Source organism: Gorilla gorilla, chromosome 2 (genome assembly GCF_029281585.2).
Source record: "Gorilla gorilla gorilla isolate KB3781 chromosome 2, NHGRI_mGorGor1-v2.1_pri, whole genome shotgun sequence".
NCBI classification, from domain to species: domain Eukaryota; kingdom Metazoa; phylum Chordata; class Mammalia; order Primates; family Hominidae; genus Gorilla; species Gorilla gorilla.
The window spans coordinates 104,682,364-104,707,500 of record NC_086017.1 but is presented as its reverse complement, the minus strand read 5'-3'; the positions used below and the strand labels follow the sequence as shown (position 1 = coordinate 104,707,500).

Below are 25,137 nucleotides of genomic sequence, written 5' to 3'. Positions count from 1 at the left end.
TAAGAATGAACATACATCCAAAATCACAACTGGAGGTGATGTTATTAATAATGGTCTATGGAATATGGTACGTTTGCAGATTTCGTCAATATCTTCCCACTTTGATGCAGTCTGTATAAAATCATAATTTATTTTTATAGTGATACCAAACCAAAATGGATTTGGAGTTATCTGATGCTATATGAGGTATATTCTACATACTGTAAATCCCTGAAGCATCCTGAGAAATAATATTCTCACTTAATATATAAGAATCATTGTTTTTAGTTATTTGCTTGAACTACTCTGTCTTTAACTTTTTGCCTTTTTTAGTTGCTGTTTGGCGAACAGTGGTGTTAGGGACTATTAGGAGGCCTAACATTTTTTTTTTTTTTGAGACAAGAGTTTTGCTCTTGTTGCCCAGGCTGGAGTGCAGTGGCATGATCTCAGCTCACTGCAACCTCCACCTCCCAGGTTCAAGTGATTCTCCTGTTTTGGCCTCTCAAGTAGCTGGGATTACAGGCATGCGCCACCATGCCCGGCTAATTTTGTGTTTTTAGTAGAGACGGGGTTTCTCCATGTTGGTCCAGCTGGTCTCGAACTCCTGACCTCAGGTGATCCACTCGCCTTGGCCTCCCAAAGTCCTGGGATTACAGATGTGAGCCACCGCGGCTAGCATATATTTATTTATTTTTTTTGAGACAGTCTCACTCTGTTGCCCAGGCTGGAGTGCCGTGGCATGGTCTTGCCTCACTGCAACCTCCACCTACTAGGTTCAAGAGATTCTTGTGCCTCACCCTCCTGAGTAGCTGGGATTACAGGTGTGCAACAGCATACCTGGCTAATTTTTGTAATTTTAGTAGAGACAGGTTTTCACCATGTTGGCAAGGCTGGTCTCAAACTCCTGGGCTCAAGCTATTCACCCAGTTCGGCCTCCCAAAGTGCTGGGATTACAAGAGTGAGCAACCACACCCGGCTGGCATAACAATTTATGCAAAGACACCACTGATCAAGGAAAACTCTCCTCAATTGCCAATAATATTTTTTAAAGTAAGGAGAAATAAACATAGTAACAAGTCTAAAAAGGTAATTCAAATTCAAATATAAGCGGATAGATAAGTAATCCTTAAAAAAAAAATAGACACAGGGTCTTGCTATGTTGCGCAGGCTGGTCTTGAACTCAAGGAATCCTCCTCCCACTTTGGCTCCCCAAAGTGCTGGGATTACAGGCATGAGCCATTGTACCGGACCTAGTTGTCAGTTTTTGTGCAAATGATATACATTAGCAGGTACCAGTGTGCTTAGAAATCAGCATTTTAGGCTGGGCACAGTGGCTCATGCCTGTAATCCCAGCTCTTTAGGAGGCCAAGGCAGGTGGATCACCTGAGATCAGGAGTTCGAGAGCAGCCTGACCAACATGGCAAAACCCCATCTCTATTAAAAATACAAAAATTAGTCAGGCTTGGTGGTGCACGCCTGCAATCCCAGCAGGAGAATCATTTAAACCCAGGAGGCGGAGGTTGCAGTGAGCCGAGATCACGCCACTGCACTCCAGCCTAGGTGACAAAGCAAGACTGTCTCAAAAATGAAAAGAAAGAAAGAAAGAAAAGAAATTAGCATTTTAATTTAATCCTACATATAGCCTTTAATCTAATGATCAAGAATAGCACTTTAATCAACTGGATTAAAGTGGGACTTTTCTGAAGGGATTACTGCTAGTTGATAGTGGGGAGAAGTCTTTTCTGAAGTATAGAGTCATTGCTGCCATCAGCAGAGGACAGCTGAGAAAAGATTGGCTTCACCTTAGAATGTGGTGCACAAAAGAGACATCTTTTATGCCTAGAGGAGCTGGCAAGAAGTTTGTGCTGATCTCAATTTATTTATTTATATTATTTATTTATTTATCATCACTATGATTACTATTGTTTTGAGACGGAGTCTTGCTCTGTCACCCAGGCTGGAGTGCAGTGATCTCTGCTCACTGCAACTTCTACCTCCTGGGTTCAGGTGATTCTCTTGTCTCAGCCTCTCAAGTAGCTGGGACTATCAGTGCCTGACACCATGCCCAGGTAGTTTTTGTATTTTTAGTAGAGACAGGTTTCACCATGTTGGCCAGGCTGGTCCTGAACTTCAGACCTCAGGTGATCAATTCTCCTCAGCCTCCCAAAGTGCAGGGATTACAAGTGTGAGCCACTGCGCCCAGACAAGAAGTTTGTATTGAGAAGTCATGTGAGGTCATCACTAAATTATTTTGGTCCTTCATTTATGCAGACATGCACTCATTTATTCAGTAAGCTTTTAGTGAGTGCTTTTGATGCTAAGTTCCTGAGTTCAAGGCATTAGAACTATAGCATATCGGGGAAACCTGCCCCTAATATTTCATTGTAGGGTCTTTCTATTTTCCATAAGTGTCGGCTGGCTGAGAAATAAAGAGAAAGAGTACAAAGAGAGGAATTTTACAGCTGGGCCTCCAGGGGTGACATCACATATCGATAGGACTGTGATGCCCACCTGAGCCACAAAACCAGCAAGTTTTTATTAAGGATTTCAAAAGGGGATGGGGTGTAAGAACAGGGAGTAGGTCACAAAGATCACATGCTTCAAAGTGCAAAAAGGAGACCAAAGATCACATGCTTCTGAGGAAACAGGACAAGGGCAAAATCAGAAACTACTGATAAAGAGTCCAACAAAGACCACAAGCCAAAGGGCAAAAGCAGAATTATTGATAAGGGTCTATGTTCAGCGGTGCATGTATTGTCTTGATAAACATCTTAAACAACAGAAAACAGGTTTTGAGAGCAGAGAACTGGTCTGACCTCAAATTTACCAGGGTGGGGTTTTTTCCCCACCCTAATAAGCCTGAGGGTACTGCAGGAGACCTGGGCGTATTTCAGTCCTTATCCCAACTGCATAAAACAGACACTCCCGGAGTGGCCATTTATAGACCTCTCCCCAGGAATGCATTCCTTCCCCAGGGTATTAATTATTAATATTCTTTGCTAGGAAAAGAATTTAGCAATATCTTCCCTACTTGCAGGTCTGTTTGTAGGCTCTCTGCAAGAAGAAAAATATGGCTCTATTTTGCCCGACCCTGCACGCAGTCAGACCTTATGGTTGTCTTCCCTTGTTCCCTAAAATCGCTGTTATTCTGTTCTTTTTCAAGGTGCACTGATTTCATGTTGTTCAAACACACATGTTTTACAGTCAGTTTGTACAGCTAACACAGTTGTGATCCTGAGGTGATGTAGATCCTCAGCTTATGAAGATAACAGGATTAAGAGATTAAAGTAAGACAGGTGTAAGAAATTATGAGTATTATTTGAGAACTAATAAATGTCCATGAAATCTTCACAATTTATGTTCCTCTGCCGTGGCTCCATCCAGTCCCTCCATTCAGGGTCCCTGACTTCCCGCAACAATAGCAAGAGATTTTCCTCGCTCTAGAGCTTAGTACCTCACAGATAAGTAGCTGATGCTTCTTTGGGAAATAATATAATGTAACATGAAATACATTACATTAGAGGTACAAACAAAGCACACTTGGGCAAACGTGGTGAATTTATAAATGATTACATCTTATCTTTGATTATGAGTCTAATATTAATAGGAATTTTAATTGTAAATGTATCATAATTCATTCAGCAAAATATTTATTGGCACTTCTATGTGCTAATCCTTATTCTAGGTGGTAAAGATACAACAGCAAATAAAAAAAAGTCAGTGCTCTTACGGAGCTTGCATTCTAATGGTGAGATGCAAACAACAAATGCATGAAAAAATAAATATGCCAGATAGTTATTCATGTTATAAGGAAAAAGAAAAGCCAGGCAAAGACATAGAGATTGATGGTGGTTAGTATGCATATAGAATCAGGAAAGGCATCTCTGATGAGATTAGATCTGAGCTGAGACTTGAGAGCACATGTCATGAGAAATACATGAGGGAATATAAAAAGATTCTGTACCATGTGAACAGCAAGTACAGAATTTCTTGGAATAGGATGTGTTTGGTATTTGAGGAATAACACAGAGTAGTGTAGCAGCAGGGGAGAGTAGTTAGAAAATGAGGTTAGAAACGTGGTCTAGAATAAGATCGTCTAGGGCCTTGGAGGCCATGATGGGGATGTGGACTTTATGCTAAATTGAAAGGCCCTGGATGGTTTTGAGAAGGGACATGATCTAGTTTGCATTTTAAAAGATAATCCCAATCAGAAGCTAATGGCTTTGTGGAAACCAGAAGTGGAGAATGAGTGTATAACAGGATATGGGGATATGGAGTTAGGAGACTGTTGGAATAACCCAGCAGAGAGAAGATGACAGTTTGACTGGTGTGCTGATGGTAAGAGTGGTAAGAAGTGGTCAGATTCTGGATATATTTTTGAAGTTAAGCCTTCAATTAAAATTTTTGAATACTCAGCATAAAGAGGGGTTTTAAGGCCATGAAACTGTTTGTGTTGACCAGTGGTTCCAAACACTATCTCATCCAATGTCTGAAAATATATAATGCTCCTTTACTATTCTATAATGAAATGTATCAGTAATATAAACTACCTTCACATATACCCAATCAAAACCAATATAATTCTGTCATTATTATATTAATATGGATAAATAAAAGGAAAGTAATTTGTAAGAAAATAATATGTATTTCAATATATACGTAGTCAACTATAACTATAACACTTGTCAAAGCTTGCTTCTATGCATAAAGTAAAAGCTACAAATGAAGACTAATGCTGGGGTGTTAAATTAGCAACTCAAGTACCATTAAGGGCATACATGGTGTTGCCATTGGTAATATTAATTTTCCAAAGTGGTGGGAAGTTCCTGGTAAAGATATGAACAAAACAAATATCAATCTATCCTTAGTTGTCAAGATTATTACATTCTTGAAAAATGTAATGAATGCTAAAATAGTGCAGCAAATATTTTGTGTCTATGTATGCACAAACTCAGATGATTGTAAGCATGAATATTCCCTACATGAATACCTAGCAGGGATGTTCAAAAGATTTTAAGAATACTTGATATTTTATTATTAGTTCTGCATTACTTATTATTATTAATTCTGCATGACTAGCCTATGTACATAATGCAGATTGTCTATCATCTTGCAGTGCCAGCATGGCCCCTACTCATTGTGACAAATAAAAGTGTTCCTCACCTCCAAATTTTCCAAATGCCCTGGAGTGGAGTCATAGTGTCTCACTTAAAATACTTGCATGGCTACAGGAAAAAGGTCTGGGGCCTGAGCTGTGGGGAGGGGAAGATCCAGCAAAGGAGACCGAGAAGTAGTGGTTAGAGTGTAGAAAGAGAAGCAATCAGGGTCAGGTGTTGTAGGCTAAGTTAAGAAAATCTGTAAAGGAGAGAATAGTTGTTTACATGCTGCTAATTGGCTATATTAAAGAAGGAGTGTTGACCAACTTTAAATTTGTGTTAGTAAATTTATTTTATGTTGGAGGATAGTTTTTCCCTTCCTATCATGGTGTTTTAATATGCTTATTGTTTGGCTTATATTATTGGTTAGTGAGTGAAGAGTTTGCTCTTTGAGTGCTATAGTTTTACTTGAAGTGATTGCAGCAGTGGTTCTTCAAATTGCCTTTGTAGAAGGAATTTTTATTGTTGTTTACCCTTACTTGAAACCTTTTTTAAAAACCCAAACAACTCTCAAAATTGGAAAACTCCAATTTAATTTTATGTATTTTTTTTCTTATTGCCTCAATCACTTTTGAATTTTAAAGAAAAAATAATTTGTGTGCAATTAACAGAATAGTGAACATATTGATTTTTCTTACTTTATATTAAGAACTTATTTACACTATTGATTCCATGTGCGTATTATCAGACAATTGCAAAATAAGACCACTTAAATTTTTCCTAAGATAGAATGGCTCACTTAATTGTTAATTTTCTAGCAGCCTGGAATTGAAAGATACATAACTGGATGTTTAAGCTTAACAGAATAGTATTTTTTTTAACTTCAAAATATGGTATGCTTTTAATTTTTGATCGTGCTGCCACCCTAAATGCCTTTTTATCACATTTATCATAATTTGACATTCCAAATGAGTTGTAACAAATTAATAATTACATTAAAATGATTACTTTACAGAAGTATTTTATTGGAATAATAACATAAGTTTTAGATCCCAGTATTTCAAATGACATGTAGTAATGCTTGGTTATTTGGTAATTTTTCTTTTTAATTGTAGGTGTCTGTGGAAGAATTAGAACATAGTATTAGCATTAAAATAGCTAAAGAAGCTGTGATGGATATAAATAAACCTGGACCCCTTTTTAAGCCGGAAAATGGATTGCTGGAAACCAAAGTATACTTTGCAGGATTCCCTCAGAAAGTGGAAAGTGAACTCATTAAACCGGTAATGATCCAAGCTTGTATCATTCATCATGGATGAGTTCCTTTTGTCTGTAATAGATTTGAATATGTGTGTTTCTGAGAATCAATAGAAGTTGTTTTGTTAAGCATACTAAGTGTGACAACTTGAAATGATCATGGAAAAATAACATTAGTAACCCTTGAAATTATATTAATGAAATAAAAAAATGACGTAGTGGTTTTGTGCCCATTTAAATCCCCAGCATAAATCATGAAGTGGATTTCTAAAATTCTCAAGTTAACACTTGAGAATGTTAACACTGATGTTAACATTAGTAATGTAATGTTCAGTGTTAACATCATGATAATCCATACTCAGTTGTTAAACATATAAATTCATATATTTAAGTCCAAAATTACACCATTTTGTAAAAGCCAGTCAAAGGACTTTCTCAAGTCTATTTTTAGGACTTAAATGCAAGAGCTAAAGAATAGCACATAAGGTGAAATTTATTGTTAAATATTTACTATCTTATATCTGTCTTTCGTTCTCTGGAAATTCGTAGTTACTTTAACTTTTAAAAGATTTCCATTATATGATATTAAGCTTGAATTAATTAACCCATGTTGACATGAGTGTACCTGTTGTTTGAAACTGAGAAATTAATACACTTTAAAAGTAAAATAAATTATTCAAAAAGTATCAATCATTTATGAAATGGTTATTACATGTCTTGAGCCTGGCAGGATACTTGATGGAGGCTAAAGAATGCAAACACTTTTGTGTCTGAAGAGACTTAGAGTCTGATTGGCAAGACAAACCCATATTATAAATGCCACTAAAGAAAAACAAGGCCAGGCATGGTGGTTCACACCTGTAATCCCAGCAATTTGGGAGGCCGAGGCGGGTGGATCACCTGAGGTCAGGAGTTCAAGACCAGCATGACCAATGTAGCAAAACCCCATCTCTACTAAAAGTACAAAAATTAGCCAGGCGTGGTGGTGGGCACCTGTAATCCCAGCTACTCAGGAGGCTGAGGCAGGAGAATTGTTTGAACCAGGGAGGCAGAGGTTGCAGTGAGCCAAGATCCTGCCACTTCACTCCAGCAAGACTCCATCTCAATCAAACAAAGAAAGAAGATAAACAAGACAACTTAGAGCCCAGGGCCACAGCTAGAAGCAAATATAGAACTTGAAAGCAGAAAAGTTACCACTGGATGATGTAGGAGAGGCAGGTGGGGCTTGAAGTGTTAAAAACCATTAAGATCCCACTGAGGGCTTGTGATAGTATAAGCTCGCTTGTACTGAAAAAGACTGTCCATCTGAAGAATACTTTGAAAAGAAAAACTTAAATAAAATTCAAAATATTTTCAACTATTATCAAAGAAAGGATTTTTCTTCTCTTAATGAAAATCTATACTCATATATCGAGCCACTGTTTAAGTTTAAAATGCACTCCTTGACTTGTATTTTAATTTGTTAGATTAACCCTCGTCTAGATGGATGTATACGAAGCTGGAATTTGATGAAGCAAGGAGCTTCTGGAATAAAGGAAATTATTCAAGAAAAACAAAATAAGCATTGCCTGGTTACTGTGGAGAAGGGCTCCTACTATCCTGGTTCTGGAATTGCTCAATTTCACATAGATTATAGTAAGTGATTTTCCATTTATCTCTATTTTCTCATTAATGAGTAAATTTATTCATTAACAAACAGTAATAATTTATTTGTGAAACATTATTGAGTACCTACTGTGTGCCCACTCTAGTCTTATGCTTATTCATACTATTATATACCTTTTACAAAAATTTTTCAGTGTATTGGGAAAAATATAAAGGCATTTGAATGTGCTTGTGTTGTTATTTCAGGTTTATCAGTACATAGCCTGATTCCTTATGGGTAAATTCAATTGACCTATTTTAAAGCTCACTGATTTCTCATTTGTATGGAGTCTACCAATGAATGCATCAGAAAGATTCATCTTCATTTCTAGCATTTCTATTTGATGCTTTCTTAAAATTTCTACCTTCCTGTTGAAATTCCCTATCTGTTCACTCTTGTCTAGTTTATGTACTGAGTTTTCAATATATTCATCATAATTATTTTAAATTCCCTGTCTCATAGTTCCAACTGTGTCATATCTGAGTCTCGTCATTTTGTTTGCTTTGTCCCTTGACCAAGTGTTGTTTTTCTTGCATCTTTGTGTATCATGTAATTTTTGGTTTAGATTTGGGCATCTTACATATAACAGTAGAGAATGAGATAAAGAATATTTGTGTCTGGAAATGAGCACATTTCTTTTGCTAGGCTCTTAGTAATGGGATTGAATCAATCTAGTGAAAAGTTGAGCTTCTTAAGTTTTGTTGGTGCCAGGATTACCCTTAATGCACCACAGGTTTCAGATCTTTTATTTTGTTTTGTTTTGTTTTTGAGATGGGGTCTCGCTTTGTCACCCAGGCTGGAGTGCAGTGATGCAATCTTGGCTCACTGCAACCTCTGCCACCTGGATTCAAGTGATTCTTCTGCCTCAGCCTCCTGAGTAGCTAGAACTACAGGCGCCCACCACCACGCCCGGCTAATTTTTGTATTTTTGTGTTTTTGGCCAGGCTGGTTTTGAACTGCTGATCTCATGATCCACCCCCTTGGCCTCCCAAAGTGCTGGGATTACAGGTGTGAGCCACCGCCTCCAGCCTCAGATTTTCAAAATACTACCTTCTGCTTAGAATAAGGGAATGGTTTGGTAGCTAGTTTTTCTTTTTCTTTTCTTTCTTTTTTTTCTTTTTTTTTGAGACTGAGTCTCACTCTGTCACCCAGGCTGGAGTGCAGTGCCACAATCTCGGCTCACCACAACCTCCACCTTGCAGGTTCAAGTGATTCTCATGCCTCAGCCTCCTGAGTAGCTGGAATTACAAGGGTGCGCCACCATGCCCTGCTAATTTTTGTATTTTTGACAAGGTTTTGCCATGTTGGCCAGGCTGGTTTCAAACTCCTGACCTCAGGTGATCTGCCTGCCTTAGCCTCTCCAAGTGCTGGGATTACAGGCTTGAGCCACCGTGCCTGGCCTAGAGAGTTTTTCATCATAGCAGCTCAGTTTTATGTATTCCCTCCATAATACGCCTGAAGAAAATGTCTCTCCCACTTGTGTCTCTGAAGTGTCTTGCCCACCCCTAGCAGAGTGCTCTTGTTACCTGACATTTGCTAACATGGCAGAGAAGATGCGGAGGTTGGGGAAGCGTTCTATGTTGTTGTACAAATTCAGTCTTAGACAGGTGTTGTATCCCTGGGTCTCAGGAGTGTGGAATTTTCACTGTTCCTCTTCCCTGACTCTCATCAGTAGGGGAGATGTCTAGTGATCAGAACTCAATATGTTTTCTTGCTCCTTCTGCATGATAGATAGCTTTTTTTGTTTGTTCTTCCTAATCTGTAGTTGCAATGAGTCTTCATATGTGTCCTAATGACAAGGTTTGCTGCCTTTCTCCTGGCTTGAAAACTTGTGTTGTGTAGAGGAGACCGAGAAGGATCTAGATGGGGCTTTGTGGCTTCCCTGTAGCTGGTGCTGCTTTCAGGACCATATTAAGAGAGAGGCTTTCTCGGGTCTCCTTCCCTGCACTCTGTTTTCTCTTGAGTGCATGGTAAGGTCTGTGGAGAAGAGCCTGTGAATGAGCGTGAATTGTCTTTGTGTCTGTAATTTCTAGGGCTTCTAAACTCTTACGTCAGCCCCCACATGGAGTTCAGCAATTTGTTTAAATCTTTACCTAAATTATTTTTACCAAATTGCATGGCATTTCCTGTCTGCCCTGGGTTAGAAAGTGTTCTCATTCTGGCTTTCCTTGGAAACACCTGTCTTTCTTTAGGTTTCTGGTTAGTTTGTTGCTCTGCGACCTCAGCTCTTTGATAGTTTCAAGAAAAGTCATGATTATGCAGATAATTTGGCTTTTGTTGTTGTAAGGGTGGGGGTGGTGCCCTTTCCACTTTTCTACAGCCTAAGTGGAGCAGGGAATCTTGCCATACTGACCCTAGGTTTTTAACCTTAGAAGTAATACTTCTGTGAACATCCTAAATCATACATCCTTCTACCTTTATGTGATTAATTCTATGGAAGAAAATTTTAGAATTAGGTTATCTCTATCAAAGGTTATGCAAATATATAATTATTAGAGGTTCAATTACATTCTTTTCCAAAAATCTTTTATCAATTAATATTTCTACCACCAGAATGAGAAAGTGTATGCTTTAGTTTTTTTCCAATCTGATAGTTCAAAAGTTAAATTTTGTAGGTTTGAATATTAATTATTTCTCTAATTTCTACTGAACTTGAATATCCTCCCATATGTTTATTAGCTATTTATAAATTCTAATTATTTTATTGAATTCTTTGTCTTTTTCTTTTTTAGTAGTTCATTATTTGAGCTACTAACACTTTGCATTATAAATTGTTAACACTAATGTGATATCTCTGCTTTAAGAAAAAAATTACATTTTAATTGTGTTTATTTGTAACCTAAAAAGGGCGAGGTAAGGTGGCTCACACTTATAATCCCAGCACTTTAGGAGGCTGAGGCGGGCAGATCCCAAAGAGCTAGAGCCCAAGAGTTCAAGACCAGCCTTGGCAACATGGTGAAACCCTATCTTCACAAAAAATACAAAAATTAGCCAAGCCTGATGGCATGCACCTGTAGTCCCAGCTACTCAGGAGGCTGAGGTGTGAGGATGGCTTGAGCCCAATATGTTGACGCAGCAGAGAGCCGGGATCTTATCACTGCACTCCAGCCTGGATGACAGAGTGAGAGCATGTCTCACACACACACACAAAAAAGTGCTTACTACATTAAAATACATTTTTAAATTTTTATGTAATTAGGAGGTACAAGTGCAGATTTCTTACATGCATATATTGTGATATATTGTGTAGTGGTGAAATCTGGGCTTTTGGTATACACATCACCCAAATAGTGAACATGATACCCAATTGGTAATTTTTCAACCCCTACCCTCCTCCCACCCTCCCATCTTTCGTAGTCTATATTTACTACATTTGTTTGTTTGTTTTTGAGACAGGGTCTCTCTCTGTCATCCAGGCTGGAGTGCAGTGGTGCAATCATGGCTCACTGTAACCTAGACCTTCTGGGCTCAAGCAATCCTCCCGCCTCAGCCTCCCAAGTAGCTAGGACTACAGCCACATGCCACCATGCCTTGCTAATTTTTATGTTTTGCAGAGACAGGGTCTTCCTGTGTTGCCCAGGTCAGTTTTCAAATTCCTTAACTCAAGTGATCCTCCTGCCTCAGCCTCCCAGTGCTGGTGTTACAGGCATGAGCCACTGTGCCCAGCCTTTTTTACTGTATTTTTAAGGACAAATTTTACAAAAATGATTTCCCTTTTTCTAACACAAATTAATACAATGCCTAGTTCTGTTCTGCCTATGAAGGATTTTTTTAAAGTTATAAATGGGGTGAGGATTAAATTAGGATAAAACTAAATCCATGGTGATTTGGCCAAAGGAAAAAAATCCTGAAAAGGTAATGAAAATAAGAGTTATATTGTATCTAAAAAAATTACTTTAATAAGTAATTAATCATTTCATGGACAATTTGTAAGTGATCTACTTTGTAATTAATATTTAATGTTACATTTTAACTTCTATACATTCGTGTGTTCATTTTAGTTTGAGTTTAATATTCTGTGTTAAATTTACTTATTTCAAGATAAATGTTTAGGTGATAGAAATTCTAATTACCCTGATTTGAGCATTACACATTGTATGCATTTATCAAATGACATATGTACCCCAAAATATGTGCAATTATGATATATCAATTAAAAATTACTTATTTCACAATGATTACATATAAACATTCTTTTTTTTTTGGAGACAGAGTCTCACTCTTTTTCCCAGGCTGGAGTGCAGTGGCGTGATCTCAGCTCACTGCAACCTCTGCCTCCTGAGTTCAAGCGATTCTCCTGAATCAAGCCTCCCGAGTTGTAGCTGGGACTACAGGTATACACCACCATGCTCGGCTAATTTTTTGTATTTTTTTCAGTAGAGATGTTTCACCATGTTGCCCAGGCTGGTCTCGAACTCCTGAGCTCAGGCAATTCCAAAGTGCTAGGATTACAGGCATGTGCCACCGTACCCGGTCTATATATTTTTTTCTTCTGGATGGAAGTTACAGGATTATAATGAAAAACTTAGTGACATTATATATGGCTAAGTGGAAGAACATCCTGTCAAAGGAAAATGATTTTCTTTATTCCCATTTACCCTTTCAAGGGCTCCGTGTGGTATTTGGGCTTTGCTGTATGTTACATCATATTAAATGAGGAAGACTTCATTCAGATTATGAACTAATATTTTTAGTAATCCAACTATTCTGAAAACATATTAATTCAACAAATATCTATTGAGTGAGTGCTGGGGAAAACAAAGCAATGACAGAGATATATACCTCCTAGAGCTTGCATGTTAGTGGGATAGACAATTAACCTAGTAATTAAGAAAGAGAATGTGAAGGATTATGACAAGAGATTCACAAAACAAGGGTTCCTATTCTGATTTCAAAACTAACTGCTGATGTCAGTGTATTTCTCTAGTATCGAACTATCCAACTCTCCTATGTGTATAGATCATATTTATCCTTTGGAGTGATGATGGCAACTGCACCCAGATTTTCCCTAAATTATTACAGTAAATTTGTTGAACTTTCAAACGTGTGCTTGGAAATATGACCACTCTGAGATTTGAGCATTGGTGAATGTGCAAGGGAGAAGGAAGCACTGTTAAAGAGCAAACTGGGAAAATCCATGATAATCCTTAACACCACAATCCAGAATTCTCTTCTAGGAAGAACGGGAAGGTGGTACTCCATTTGCATGTTTCTTGCCTGCATTACAAAAAAGTTTGTTTTGTTTTGCCTAGGTTATATAGATCATTGAGAAAGGGAATGAAAATAGTATTACACAAGATAGTTTTGAATATTACCTGGACTGTGTTAATAATAATTCCTTGTGATGCACTTTAGGAGGGCATTGATCATGCTTCTGTTTCATTATTTTAAATAGATAATGTATCCAGTGCTGAGGGTTGGCATGTAAATGTGACCTTGAATATTCGTCCATCCACGGGCACTGGCGTTATGCTTGCCTTGGTTTCTGGTAACAACACAGTGCCCTTTGCTGTGTCCTTGGTGGACTCCACCTCTGAAAAATCACAGGTAACTTAACTCTAAACCTATATAAGCCTTGTTTTTCTTTTCATTTTTTAAAATGTATACATAGCAGTATTTACCTCAAAGGACTATTTTGAAGATTAAATAAAGTAACTTATGTAAAGTGTTTGGCACAATCTCCAGCACATCATTAAGGACTCAAAAAATGTCTATTATTGTTACTTTTTTTCTGGCTTGTTTCCAAGGTCTGAATGAAGAAGTAAGGGTGGGGAGGAATGAAAAACCTACTGCATCTATACCTAAGATTAGGCAGACTCTCACACAGGCTGCTTGGAGCCATCCGAGTACATAGAGATCCACCCTTATTAAGAATCCTTTATGTGTGGTGGGAATTAGTCTGTACTGTCAACATAGAAGTGAGTCTAATTACAGTGCACTGTCAGATATTCAGTGCTTAATTATAATGTTTTGTTCTTTCTTACACTCTTAATCTTTTCTCCCAAGAGTAAGTTAGGAAAAAAGAGAGAAAGTTAAAACTGGTCCATTTGGTTTCTTACTGGCAACTCTTATTTGAAATTAGGAGGAAGAACATGAAAAAGCCTTAGATGAAAGGAAATATGAGGGTTATCAGAAAATCTGTATTATTCAGACTTCTATTAGAGCATAGTCGTTCTATGTGTCATCCACAGTGCATTCTAACAAGTTACAGCAAGAAGCTGATGTTTATGCCAAGGCTGACTTGGATGCTTTCAGTAGATTTTAGAAAGAGACCTGTGGTTGAATAATGTCTATTGTAGTAAAACAAGTTATGCTGTTTGCAACTTAAAGTATGATTCAGGGAGGAGGATGGGAAGTTTCTGGTGGTTAACCATAAGTAACCTAAAAATATCCTGATGAGTTTTTTTTTTGTTTTTGTTTTTGTTTTAATCTCCTGCCTTTAAGGAGCTTTCTACATTTGGATTTCAGGGGTTTTTTGTTTGCTAGTTTGTTTTTCTTTTTAAACAAAATGGAATTCCTATCTTAAACACTACATTCATGCAGTGGAGGAGGTTAACGCATGCCATGTCTTTGATATTTATTTTATCCTTTGAGTGTTTGCCTCCATGGTTCTTTCTTTGCATGTCAGATTTCCTTCTCAAGGTCTATGCAATATTTCATAACATTATTCCAGATATCATTGATCATTTTGGAGCATTTTCTTTATTGACAATCTCTTTTAATGAGTTTAAGGATACGGACATGTACAACACAATAACAGATTTCCTCAAGTAACCTATATTTGCAAAGTTAGTCTTTTCACTTAAAATAGGTATCTTGGATTCCTAAATAAACATTTCTGATTATGTTTTTATCACTTTCCTCTGTGCCATATAAGCTATATGAAAAGATCACACTCAACACATTGAGTAATTTAGGCATAACGGCAGTTTGAAAGGTTCAGCAGAATGAACACGTTTTCTTTCTGTAGAATCTTCTGGTAAATGTTCTATAACGTGCTGGTGGCAATCCCTGGTTTTTCTTTCTCAGGGTCTCTTCATTTATTTTATCCCAAGTCTGTAGGATTGCTTGTGTGGCACAAAGAAACCTGTTAGTCCTGCTGGCATATGCTTACTAAAGCATTTTAAATTTCCCAAGTCTTTTCTCAACAAAGAGTGATTCAACTCCTTCCCTTTTCATATGTAAACTTGGAAATTAGGAAGGCTCATAAACAGAAAGATATAAGACACTCCTATAGGTTGCGGTTGTTTTACGGAATTTTCAGAAACCAGTATACATTTATATTTTAGCTAAACTTTGAGTTTGTAAAACTAATGTGTATTTTAAATTTTAGTCATAATTATTATAAATTAGTCTTATAATAATTAGTGATTTTTCCCTTAAATTTAGAGGCTCTATCATACATTTTCTTTCCTTATCGAAATTTAGTTTTTGACTTTCAAAAACTCAAAAGTCACTCTTAAGCAGCATTACTCTTACTCCTTGCTTATATTGAATCTTTGCTCTGCTCTTCAGGATATTCTGTTATCTGTTGAAAATACTGTAATATATCGGATACAGGCCCCAAGTCTATGTTCCGATCAACAATCTCATCTGGAATTTAGAGTCAACAGAAACAATCTGGAGTTGTCGACACCACTTAAAATAGAAACCATCTCCCATGAAGACCTTCAAAGACAACTTGCCGTCTTGGACAAAGCAATGAAAGCAAAAGTGGCCACATACCTGGGTGGCCTTCCAGGTATCTGCTTACTTTTTCTTCAGTTTTAAAAAGTAGATTTTAATCAAACCGATAATATTTTAAATATATAATTATAGTAAAAAAGCATCAGAAGGGAACATAAAATCCAGTATTCATTATTCTTTTTCTAGGGGCTAGTACCGACATTTTATTGGCATATTTTTGTTTTGTTTTGTTTTGTTTAGTTTAAAAATGTTGAACTAAAGCTGATCAAGTTTTGCTTCATTTGGCTATCCCAGCCAGAAAGGATATGTTATTTTATTTCATCATCACAATAGTCTTATAAGTTCAATATTTGTTCTAATTTACCCAATATTTATTCATCTATTATTCAGTTCATCTTATCATTTATCCAGCTTTATTATTATTATTTTTTTTTGAGATGGAGTCTGGCTCTGTCGCCCAGGCTGGAGTGCAGTGGCGCGATCTCAGCTCACTGCAAGCTCCACCTCCTGGGTTCACGCCATTCTCCTGCCTCAACCTCCCGAGTAGCTGGGACTACAGGGGCCCACCACCACGCCCGGCTAATCTTTTTGTATTTTTAGTAGAGAGGGGGTTTCACCATGTTAGCCAGGATGGTCTTGATCTCCTGACCTTGCGATCCGCTTGCCTCGGCCTCCCAAAGTGCTGGGATTACAGGCGTGAGCCACCGTGCCCGGCCGGACATAAGGTCTCAATAAAAGTTGGATAAATGGGGCCAGGCACGGTGGCTCATGCTTGTAATCCCAGCACTTTGGGAGGCCAAGGCGGGCGGATCACAAGGTCAGCAGATCGAGACCATCCTGGCTAACACAGTGAAACCCCCTCTCTACTAAAAATACAAAAAAATTAGCCGGGCGTGGTGGCCGGCGCCTGCAGTCCCAGCTACTTGGGAGGCTGAGGAAGGAGAACGGTGTGAACCCAGGAGGCGGAGCTTGCGGTGAGCCGAGATTGCGCCACTGCACTCCAGCCTGGGCGACAGAAGGAAACTGTCTCAAAAAAAAAAAAAAAAAGACCTTATGTCCCAGGTGCTCGCAACATAGTAATAAAGAATCTAGTGGCAGAGGTAGACGTTAAACAACTAATTAGGAAAATATCAAAATAATTAAAATTGTGATCACTTTTATGAGGGAAAAGTATGGGTTACTTTTAGAACCTGAAAATACGACTTCTCACCTGGTCGTGGGGGCCAGAAACAACTGGTCTGAATAATAGACTAAACTATAAATCTGATACTGAACAGGCTAAATAAATTTAACCAGGTCTGGGAGTGGGAATTGGAGTTATTATGCAAGTAAAATGTTCCATGTGTGGGCAAAGTGGAAGGGGATGACACGCTGGAGGAATCTGTAGGATATCAGTATGGTTAAAGCATACTGAGCAAGGGAGACGGTAGTGTAGAGTGAGGCTGTGAACTGGGCGGTTGGATGGATTGTTTGTAGACCTAGTTCAGGATCGTAAGTCTTATAATGAGAGACATGAAACTATTAAAAGTTTTAGACAAGGAAGTAGTATAGCAATACTACAATTTTAAAAATTCACTCTGCATGCTGGATGGAGATGGATAGGTGGGAGACAAAAGTGGGTTTAATTGAGATGATCTGAGACGCTATTCAGTAGTCTAGATGAAGAAGCAGTGACAATAGTTGTAGTATCTAAACTACCATCAACTATTGCAAAACAAACAGTCTGGGCACTGTTTAAAGTGCTTCAAATATATCCAGTTGTTTAATTTTCAAAATAGTCCAGTGAGGTAAGTGCTATTATTATCCCCATTTTACAGATGAGGAAACTTAGGAAGCTGCAGGACCAGGGTGATAACAATGAAGATGATGAACAGTAAATAGATCGGAGATATGTGTTAGAAACAAAATTAATAGGATTTAATAACTGAAAGACAGGTATAAGGATGACTTTTAGGTATCTGGCATGAGCAGTTGCGTGGATGGAGATTCCATTTACCAAGATGGGGAAAACTGGAGGAAAAACAGATTCATCTTTAACTGAATATTGGAAAATATGAACTTGGCACCAATATTTCACTTTAAATGGAAAAAAAGAGGCAGAAAGTTATTTAGAAGCATTTTCAGATGACATTTGCAATTTATTCTCATGGGGAGAATTCTGAGTTTGATGTCTGGACCTCTGATAACCTTCAATATACTGCTTAAACTGCTCATGGTCTTGATTTCCCATATATGGAAATTGTATCTGGGGTTTTGGGAAATAGAAGTAAATAGGCTTTAAAAGCTATAGAAAGACAGACAGATAGATAGATGATAGATAGATAGATAGATTGATAGATAGATAAATAGAGGTAAGTAGCGAGCATGCCTAATTATTAGGGAGTAAAATTATAGTTTAAATGAATAAATTCTATATTGAAATCTACCTACTACCTTATCCACAAGTTAGTTGAATGCAATTTTAGGAAATCAAACCAACAAAGAGTTTAAAAGAAGTAGAATTATCAAAATTTCAGTGGTTTCGGGATTTTTGGCAACAGCACTGAGGACTAACTTCAGGCAAAATGTCTTGAGAGAAAGAGTGGGGAAGATTTGAGAGGAGCTAAATATTGAGATATTAAGAGTATAAACTGTGAGATGGGTAAATTATTAATTACATGCAAAGTAGGCATGTAAAATTCCATGTGAAGTACTAAAACCCAAGAGAAATGGATGATTTTGAGTAATTTCTTTCCTCAAAAAACGAATGAATTTGAGTAATTTCTTTTCTCAAAAAAGGAAAAGTGGCATAATCTATGATGTTTAGCCCAACTTGAAAGGGATTCTTAACAAATGCTATGAGCTCACAGTCATAGTAAAGTAGGAACTTTATTCACTGTGTTGGCAAGTTAGAAGTTGAAAATTTAAAGGTTTTTTTTTTGGCATAAGGTACTGAAGATGAAGAATAAGGGCTAAAGAATATCCATTGTGAGTTAAGATTAATGGAGAGGAGAGGCCAAAAAAGAGGAAGGAAAATTGTTATTTTTAGGAACTCTAAATAGTACATGAAAGTGAATCCTGTATCATGACCTATTGTATGCTCAACAAAAAAATTGTTTCTTTGGAAAAATACAGAAATCTGCTTTTATTCCAACAATAATAAAAGAGATATATTGATCATGACATTTAAAAGAGATTCCCAAGTAGCTATAATTTGGAGTTAAGAAAATGATTTAACAATGCTTAAACTGTTGCTTAAGTTTAAAGAGAAAATAGTATGTTATTTGTATGATAAAAATAGAATATCACAAGAATATGCTTGTTTCTACTCTCCCTCAAATGTGTTTAAGTTTAAATGGAACTAATTGTGTTTATGAAATCCGAGGAACTCATGACATGCTGAATTCAATGAAGTACAGTAACATGTATATGGGAGTCACTTAACATGTATTTATGGAATAGAATTTCACTATTAACTTTTCCTTTAGGATTAGAATTTGGTTGGAAATAGGAAGTCTGAATGACTTCTCTCACTGTAAACAAACAAGATGCTGAAAGTCTTGAACTAATATTCTAATATTTTACTTTTACAGATGTTCCATTCAGTGCCACACCAGTGAATGCCTTTTATAATGGCTGCATGGAAGTGAATATTAATGGTGTACAGTTGGATCTGGATGAAGCCATTTCTAAACATAATGATATTAGAGCTCACTCATGTCCATCAGTTTGGAAAAAGACAAAGAATTCTTAAGGCATCTTTTCTCTGCTTATAATACCTTTTCCTTGTGTGTAATTATACTTATGTTTCAATAACAGCTGAAGGGTTTTATTTACAATGTGCAGTCTTTGATTATTTTGTGGTCCTTTCCTGGGATTTTTAAAAGGTCCTTTGTCAAGGAAAAAAATTCTGTTGTGATATAAATCACAGTAAAGAAATTCTTACTTCTCTTGCTATGTAAGAATAGTGAAAAATAACAATTTTAAATTTGAATTTTTTTCCTACAAATGACAGTTTCAATTTTTGTTTGTAAAACTAAATTTTAATTTTATCATCATGAACTAGTGTCTAAATACCTATGTTTTTTTCAGAAAGCAAGGAAGTAAACTCAAACAAAAGTGCATGTAATTAAATACTATTAATCATAGGCAGATACTATTTTGTTTATGTTTTTGTTTTTTTCCTGATGAAGGCAGAAGAGATGGTGGTCTATTAAATATGAATTGAATGGAGGGTCCTAATGCCTTATTTCAAAACAATTCCTCAGGGGGACCAGCTTTGGCTTCATCTTTCTCTTGTGTGGCTTCACATTTAAACCAGTATCTTTATTGAATTAGAAAACAAGTGGGACAAATTGTCCTGAGAGCAGCACAGGAATCTTACTTCTTGGCAGCTGCAGTCTGTCAGGATGAGATATCAGATTAGGTTGGATAGGTGGGGAAATCTGAAGTGGGTACATTTTTTAAATTTGGCTGTGTGGGTCACACAAGGTCTACATTACAAAAGACAGAATTCAGGGATGGAAAGGAGAATGAACAAATGTGGGAGTTCATAGTTTTCCTTGAATCCAACTTTTAATTACCAGAGTAAGTTGCCAAAATGTGATTGTTGAAGTACAAAAGGAACTATGAAAACCAGAACAAATTTTAACAAAAGGATAACCACAGAGGTATATAGTGAATATCGTATCATTGTAATCAAAGAAGTAAGGAGGTAAGATTGCCACGTGCCTGCTGGTACTGTGATGCATTTCAAGTGGCAGTTTTATCACGTTTGAATCTACCATTCATAGCCAGATGTGTATCAGATGTTTCACTGACAGTTTTTAACATTAAATTCTTTTCACTGTATTTTATATCACTTATAATAAATCGGTGTATAATTTTAAAATGCATGTGAATATCTTTATTATATCAACTGTTTGAATAAAACATAAAATTACATAATAGACATTTAACTCTTCATACAACGAAGTAGTTCTTCAGTTAAAAGACAGATAAAGCTCCAATATTTGAATAATATTTATGGTTGGGTGGTAGACTGGAGCTCAGAAGGTGAAGAGAAGCAAAAGTAACATGTATCTTTTGACACATCCCATAAATTGTCTTGCTAAATATAATTTGTTTCCCAATTGCCACCAGGTACTATGGGGGATGAATATCAGCAAGTGACTATTGATAATTACATTCATGTAAAAGAGCAAGGAAAAAGAAAAACAGAGAAAACATGAGAGAGGGAAAAAAAAGAGTGAAAGAAAGGGGCGGAGTTCCCTGCTTCTCATTTGATTATGCCACATACGTAGGTCAGATATAGGGATCAATTCTACCTTTCACATCAGGAGCAGAAACCTTCCCACATGCAATGATGCTCGTAGAGGCTCCAGAGATGCATTTATAAATTTCATCTACCTTTGAGATGTGCTCATACATGGCTAGAGAGAGGGTCTAGACCTATGGCTAAGAATCTTTGATTGATGTTTAATTTTGAACTTTGCCAAGAAATATAGATTCCTACTTTTAAAGAGTTGGTAGAGAACAAGGCAAAGTGGATATTTGGTGCCATTTCAGCTTTGTATATAAGTAAAAAAACTCCAAATAACAGGGCCATTACAGAGTCCCTTAGAATTCACCTTTTGAAAAAGCTTTCTTTTTTCTTTTTACTTTTTGAACATGTTATGTGAGATGGTAATAGAACTTAACCATTTGCAGCGGTCAGTGATGGATCAGCGAAAGCAATGGTTAATCTGTAAGAACAGGACTATTCACCTCATTTCTCCTGTCTGAAAGTATAATTCTAGTCTCAGTCCCTAATGCCAATACAATAAAGTATTTCCAATTTTCTTTTCATTCTAGAATTAAGGAACTGGTGGGATTACTGGAAAGAGGACTTTTTCATGTGAAAATTTTTCACAAAATAATTGCCTATTTATTTTTGCATTTCCCTGGACCTTTAGTTGCTATCATCGGTGGGAACTGAAATAATAAAGAAGATGAATATCTGAAATAATTTTTAGATTTCATCATGTTGGTATTAATATTGATTTGGGAGATGACACAGTCACTAGAGACTCAAAGGGCAAGTATGATCAATTTCTAATTCATTCATTCAGCAACAAATATTTATCAAGCACCTACTCTACTCTGTGCATGTGGAGTCAAAAGTAGTAAGTCTGAGGGCTAAACCCAATGGAATAGGAAGTCACAATACTCAAGTTGGCCCTTGGTAGTCCTCAGGTTCCTGTTCCTTGGAGCTACGAAGCAGCTCTTTTCTGGTCATCCTAAGAAATCGAAGTGATAAAACTTTTGGTTGGCCGGGTGTGGTGGCTCACGCCTATAATCCCAGCACTTTGGGAGGCCCAGGCAGGCAGATCATCTGAGATCAGGAGTTCGAGACCATGGCCAGCATGGTGAAACCCCATCTTTACTAAAAATACAAAAATTAGCTGGGCGTGGTGGTGGGTGCCTGTAATTCCAGCTAGTCGGGAGGCTGAGGCAGGAGAATCGCTTGAACCCGGGAGGTGGAGGTTGCAGTGAGCCAAGATTATGCCATTGCACTCCAGCCTGGGCAACAGGGTGAGACTGTCTCAAAAAAACAAACAACAAAAAAAACTTTTGGTCAGTAGTTTGCTCCTTATGAAGAAGATTGTTTTGATGGTGGTCTTGCACACGAGTTTCTCGCTATAGCAAGCTTTGAGCTTTCAGAGAACTTATATTTGAAAACTGGATCTTCTATGGCAGAGACATTGCTTAGGGGTTCATCTAGTGCTGTCCAAGATAACCTCTGGCTATCTTGTATTGGTGTTTGCAGAATGCGAAGGTGGGGGCAGTTACCTGGGTCAGCATACATGGGTTTTGGGTACATATTATTAATAATATAAACAGTGCAAGGCCAGATTACGAGGTCAAACTGACAATGGAAAAAGATCTTAGCTTCAAGTTGTGAAGCTAAGAGTGTCAGAAATAGAGGGGAACTGAGTATGGGGAGGTTTGGAACAAGTTGAAAACCAGCGAGGTTGGAGGGTATTTCCTGATCTGCAGTCCATTACTCTGTAGTGGTTTGGACGTGCCATGGTGTAGCAGTTGTCTTACCTGTGGATAAGAATAGCATTTGGTGAATTTACAGACTCATTTCTGCTAATCTACTTGCCATAACAAGCCCTCCTCCAAGAGAATCCTATTTTCATGGGAAAGAAATTGTAAAGTAATACCTGCAATTTGCTAGTGATTGATTCTCTTTCCTGCTAACATTTCAAACTGAGAAATCTGGAATCTCATTCTGTAATTGGGGTGTCCCCACTTGATACATCAAATCCTTCCTCAAGTTGATTTGAAGAGAAGGGAGAGCAGGCCAATATTTAACTGACATAGGAAGAATCTGGCATTATTTTCTGGAGGTCCCAAACAATAAATATAAAAAAATTAATTTAAATAAAGCCAAATTGAACACTCGGGCTGACACTGGATCTTCTGAAGATGAGCATCTTCCTGAGCCAACTCAGCATGTACAGATGGCCACAGGGGACTAACAACTGGCTGTTCTGAAAAACAGGCACAGTCTTAGTCTGCCTTGTACATGTAGCTAGCCAAGTTGCAAAGCTGGGATTGCAAGGCAAGTTGCAAAAAGCCAGGATGTCTGGGTCAAGAGTCCACACCCAAATCTGAAACTACACTGTATCCATATTCTAACTAGTTATCTCAGCACTTAGTCAATGGTACGTGGTTGGAATGAACAATTCCAACAAATCTAACAATTGGTTGGATAGAACTAATTCTGTCTCCAGTTCTACATATAACTGGTTGTGATATTAAATCTCAGTTGTGAATATTAATCGCTTTAACATTTTGAAGATTAAGTATGATATTACTTAATTGAATTAAGCAAATGCTGACACTGACTCTGAACACTTAGATAATTAGAAGTGTGGGCTAGAAAGAATCCCAAGAAAACAATGGAGCAAATATCTTGGTACTGCCATTGATGTACTCAGTCCAGGGGAGAGCAGACACATGGACAAGTAATTAAAAAGTGAGCCTGAGTTTGGTAAAAACTGAAATGCAGAAATAAACATTTGCAGGGGGTTCTGGGAAGGAGAAATGGATTCTAAATGAAAGCTCAGGGAGGTGCTATTTAATGAGACCCAAAAAGACAGATATGAATCTCTGTTCGTTTCCCTGCATCCAAGTCCTGTCTTTGTGACCATCCCCCACAATGCTTTCAGATTCTCTCTCTCACACAGATATCTTATTTCACTGAAGTCCTCAAAAATCTCCTTTCTTTTCCTATTGGTTATTGCATGAGGTGAAAATAATTAATCTTGGCTTTCAAGGGGTTTCATTATTAAACCAGTAGATCTAAACCCAGGCTTATTAGATTCATTGACCCCTTTGCAAACAACTAAATCAGAAGATTCTCATGGGAAACCAGCGTTACAAACCACAGATTCAGTCTCTGTGGGTAGCTCTCTAACCTCATGCACTCCTCCCCTTGCCTCTCCTGTCTTCTGTGCACATGTGAGGGGTGTGCATACACGATGCACACACACACATACACAGATAAGAACAGACATAAAGCCAGGATGAGTTAAAAAACAGGACATGAGGCTGGGCGAGGTGGCTCACGCCTGTAATCCCAGCACTTTGGGAGGCCGAGGTGGGCGGATCACCAGGTCAGGAGATTGAGACCATCCTGGCTAACACGGTGAAACCCCGTCTCTACTAAAAATACCAAAAAATTAGCCAGGCGTGGTGGTGGGCGTCTGTAGTCCCAGCTACTCGGGAAGCTGAGGCAGGAGAATGGCGTGAACCCGGGAGGGGGAGCTTGCAGTGAGCCGAGATCGCACCACTGCACTCCAGCCTGGGCGACAGAGCGAGACTCTGTCTCAAAAAGAAAAACAAACAAACAAACAAACAAACAAAAACCAAAAAGCGAGACAGGAGAAAGAAGGATAGGGAGGTAGTGAGGAAGAACAGGTGTGTGTGTGTACAAAACCAGGAGGAGAGAAAAAGACAACAAAGAGAAGACATAAAACAAGAAAGGTAGAAAACAAATTCAGTGAAAGATTTGGTAAGATAAAAATTGAAAATGAGGGAAAGAAGAGTAAAGAATATAGAAAGATACTTGATGAGGGTGAAGAGGAGATGGAGAAATAATAGAAAAATAAATATCTACTTTTTCTGTAAACAAATAGCAGTAGATAGCGACAAATTGATGCCACACCAGATAAGCATATAAGAAAGAGGAGAGGGACCAGGTGCTCCCGCCTGTAATCCCACTGTGGGAGGCAGAGGCCAGCCGATGGCTTGAGCCCAGGAGTCAGAGATCAGCCTAGACAACATGGCAAAACCCTGTCTCTACAAAAAAATACAAAAAAAAAAAAAAACCCAAAAACTATCCATACATGGTCGCCCATGCCTGTAGTCCCAGCTACTCAGGAGGCTGAGGTGGGAGGATCACTTGAGCCAGGTGAGGTTGAGGATGTGGTGAACCATGATTGT

At 37.8% G+C, this 25,137-nt stretch overlaps 1 protein-coding gene across 1 annotated transcript in view; it reads left to right on the top strand.

Moving 5' to 3' along the window:
* Positions 1-20,533, top strand: part of PROS1 (protein S) — a 104,176-nt gene extending 83,643 nt beyond the window's left edge. The window contains exons 10-15 of the mRNA XM_031009774.3: positions 1-67; positions 6,191-6,358; positions 7,799-7,967; positions 13,373-13,524; positions 15,493-15,718; positions 19,236-20,533. The exon at positions 1-67 is cut by the window's left edge and continues 123 nt beyond it. Of these exons, the coding sequence (XP_030865634.2) occupies positions 1-67; positions 6,191-6,358; positions 7,799-7,967; positions 13,373-13,524; positions 15,493-15,718; positions 19,236-19,396 (943 nt within the window). The 3' untranslated portion in view covers positions 19,397-20,533. The remainder of the gene's footprint in view (positions 68-6,190; positions 6,359-7,798; positions 7,968-13,372; positions 13,525-15,492; positions 15,719-19,235) is intronic.
* Positions 20,534-25,137: the final 4,604 nt, after the last annotated feature.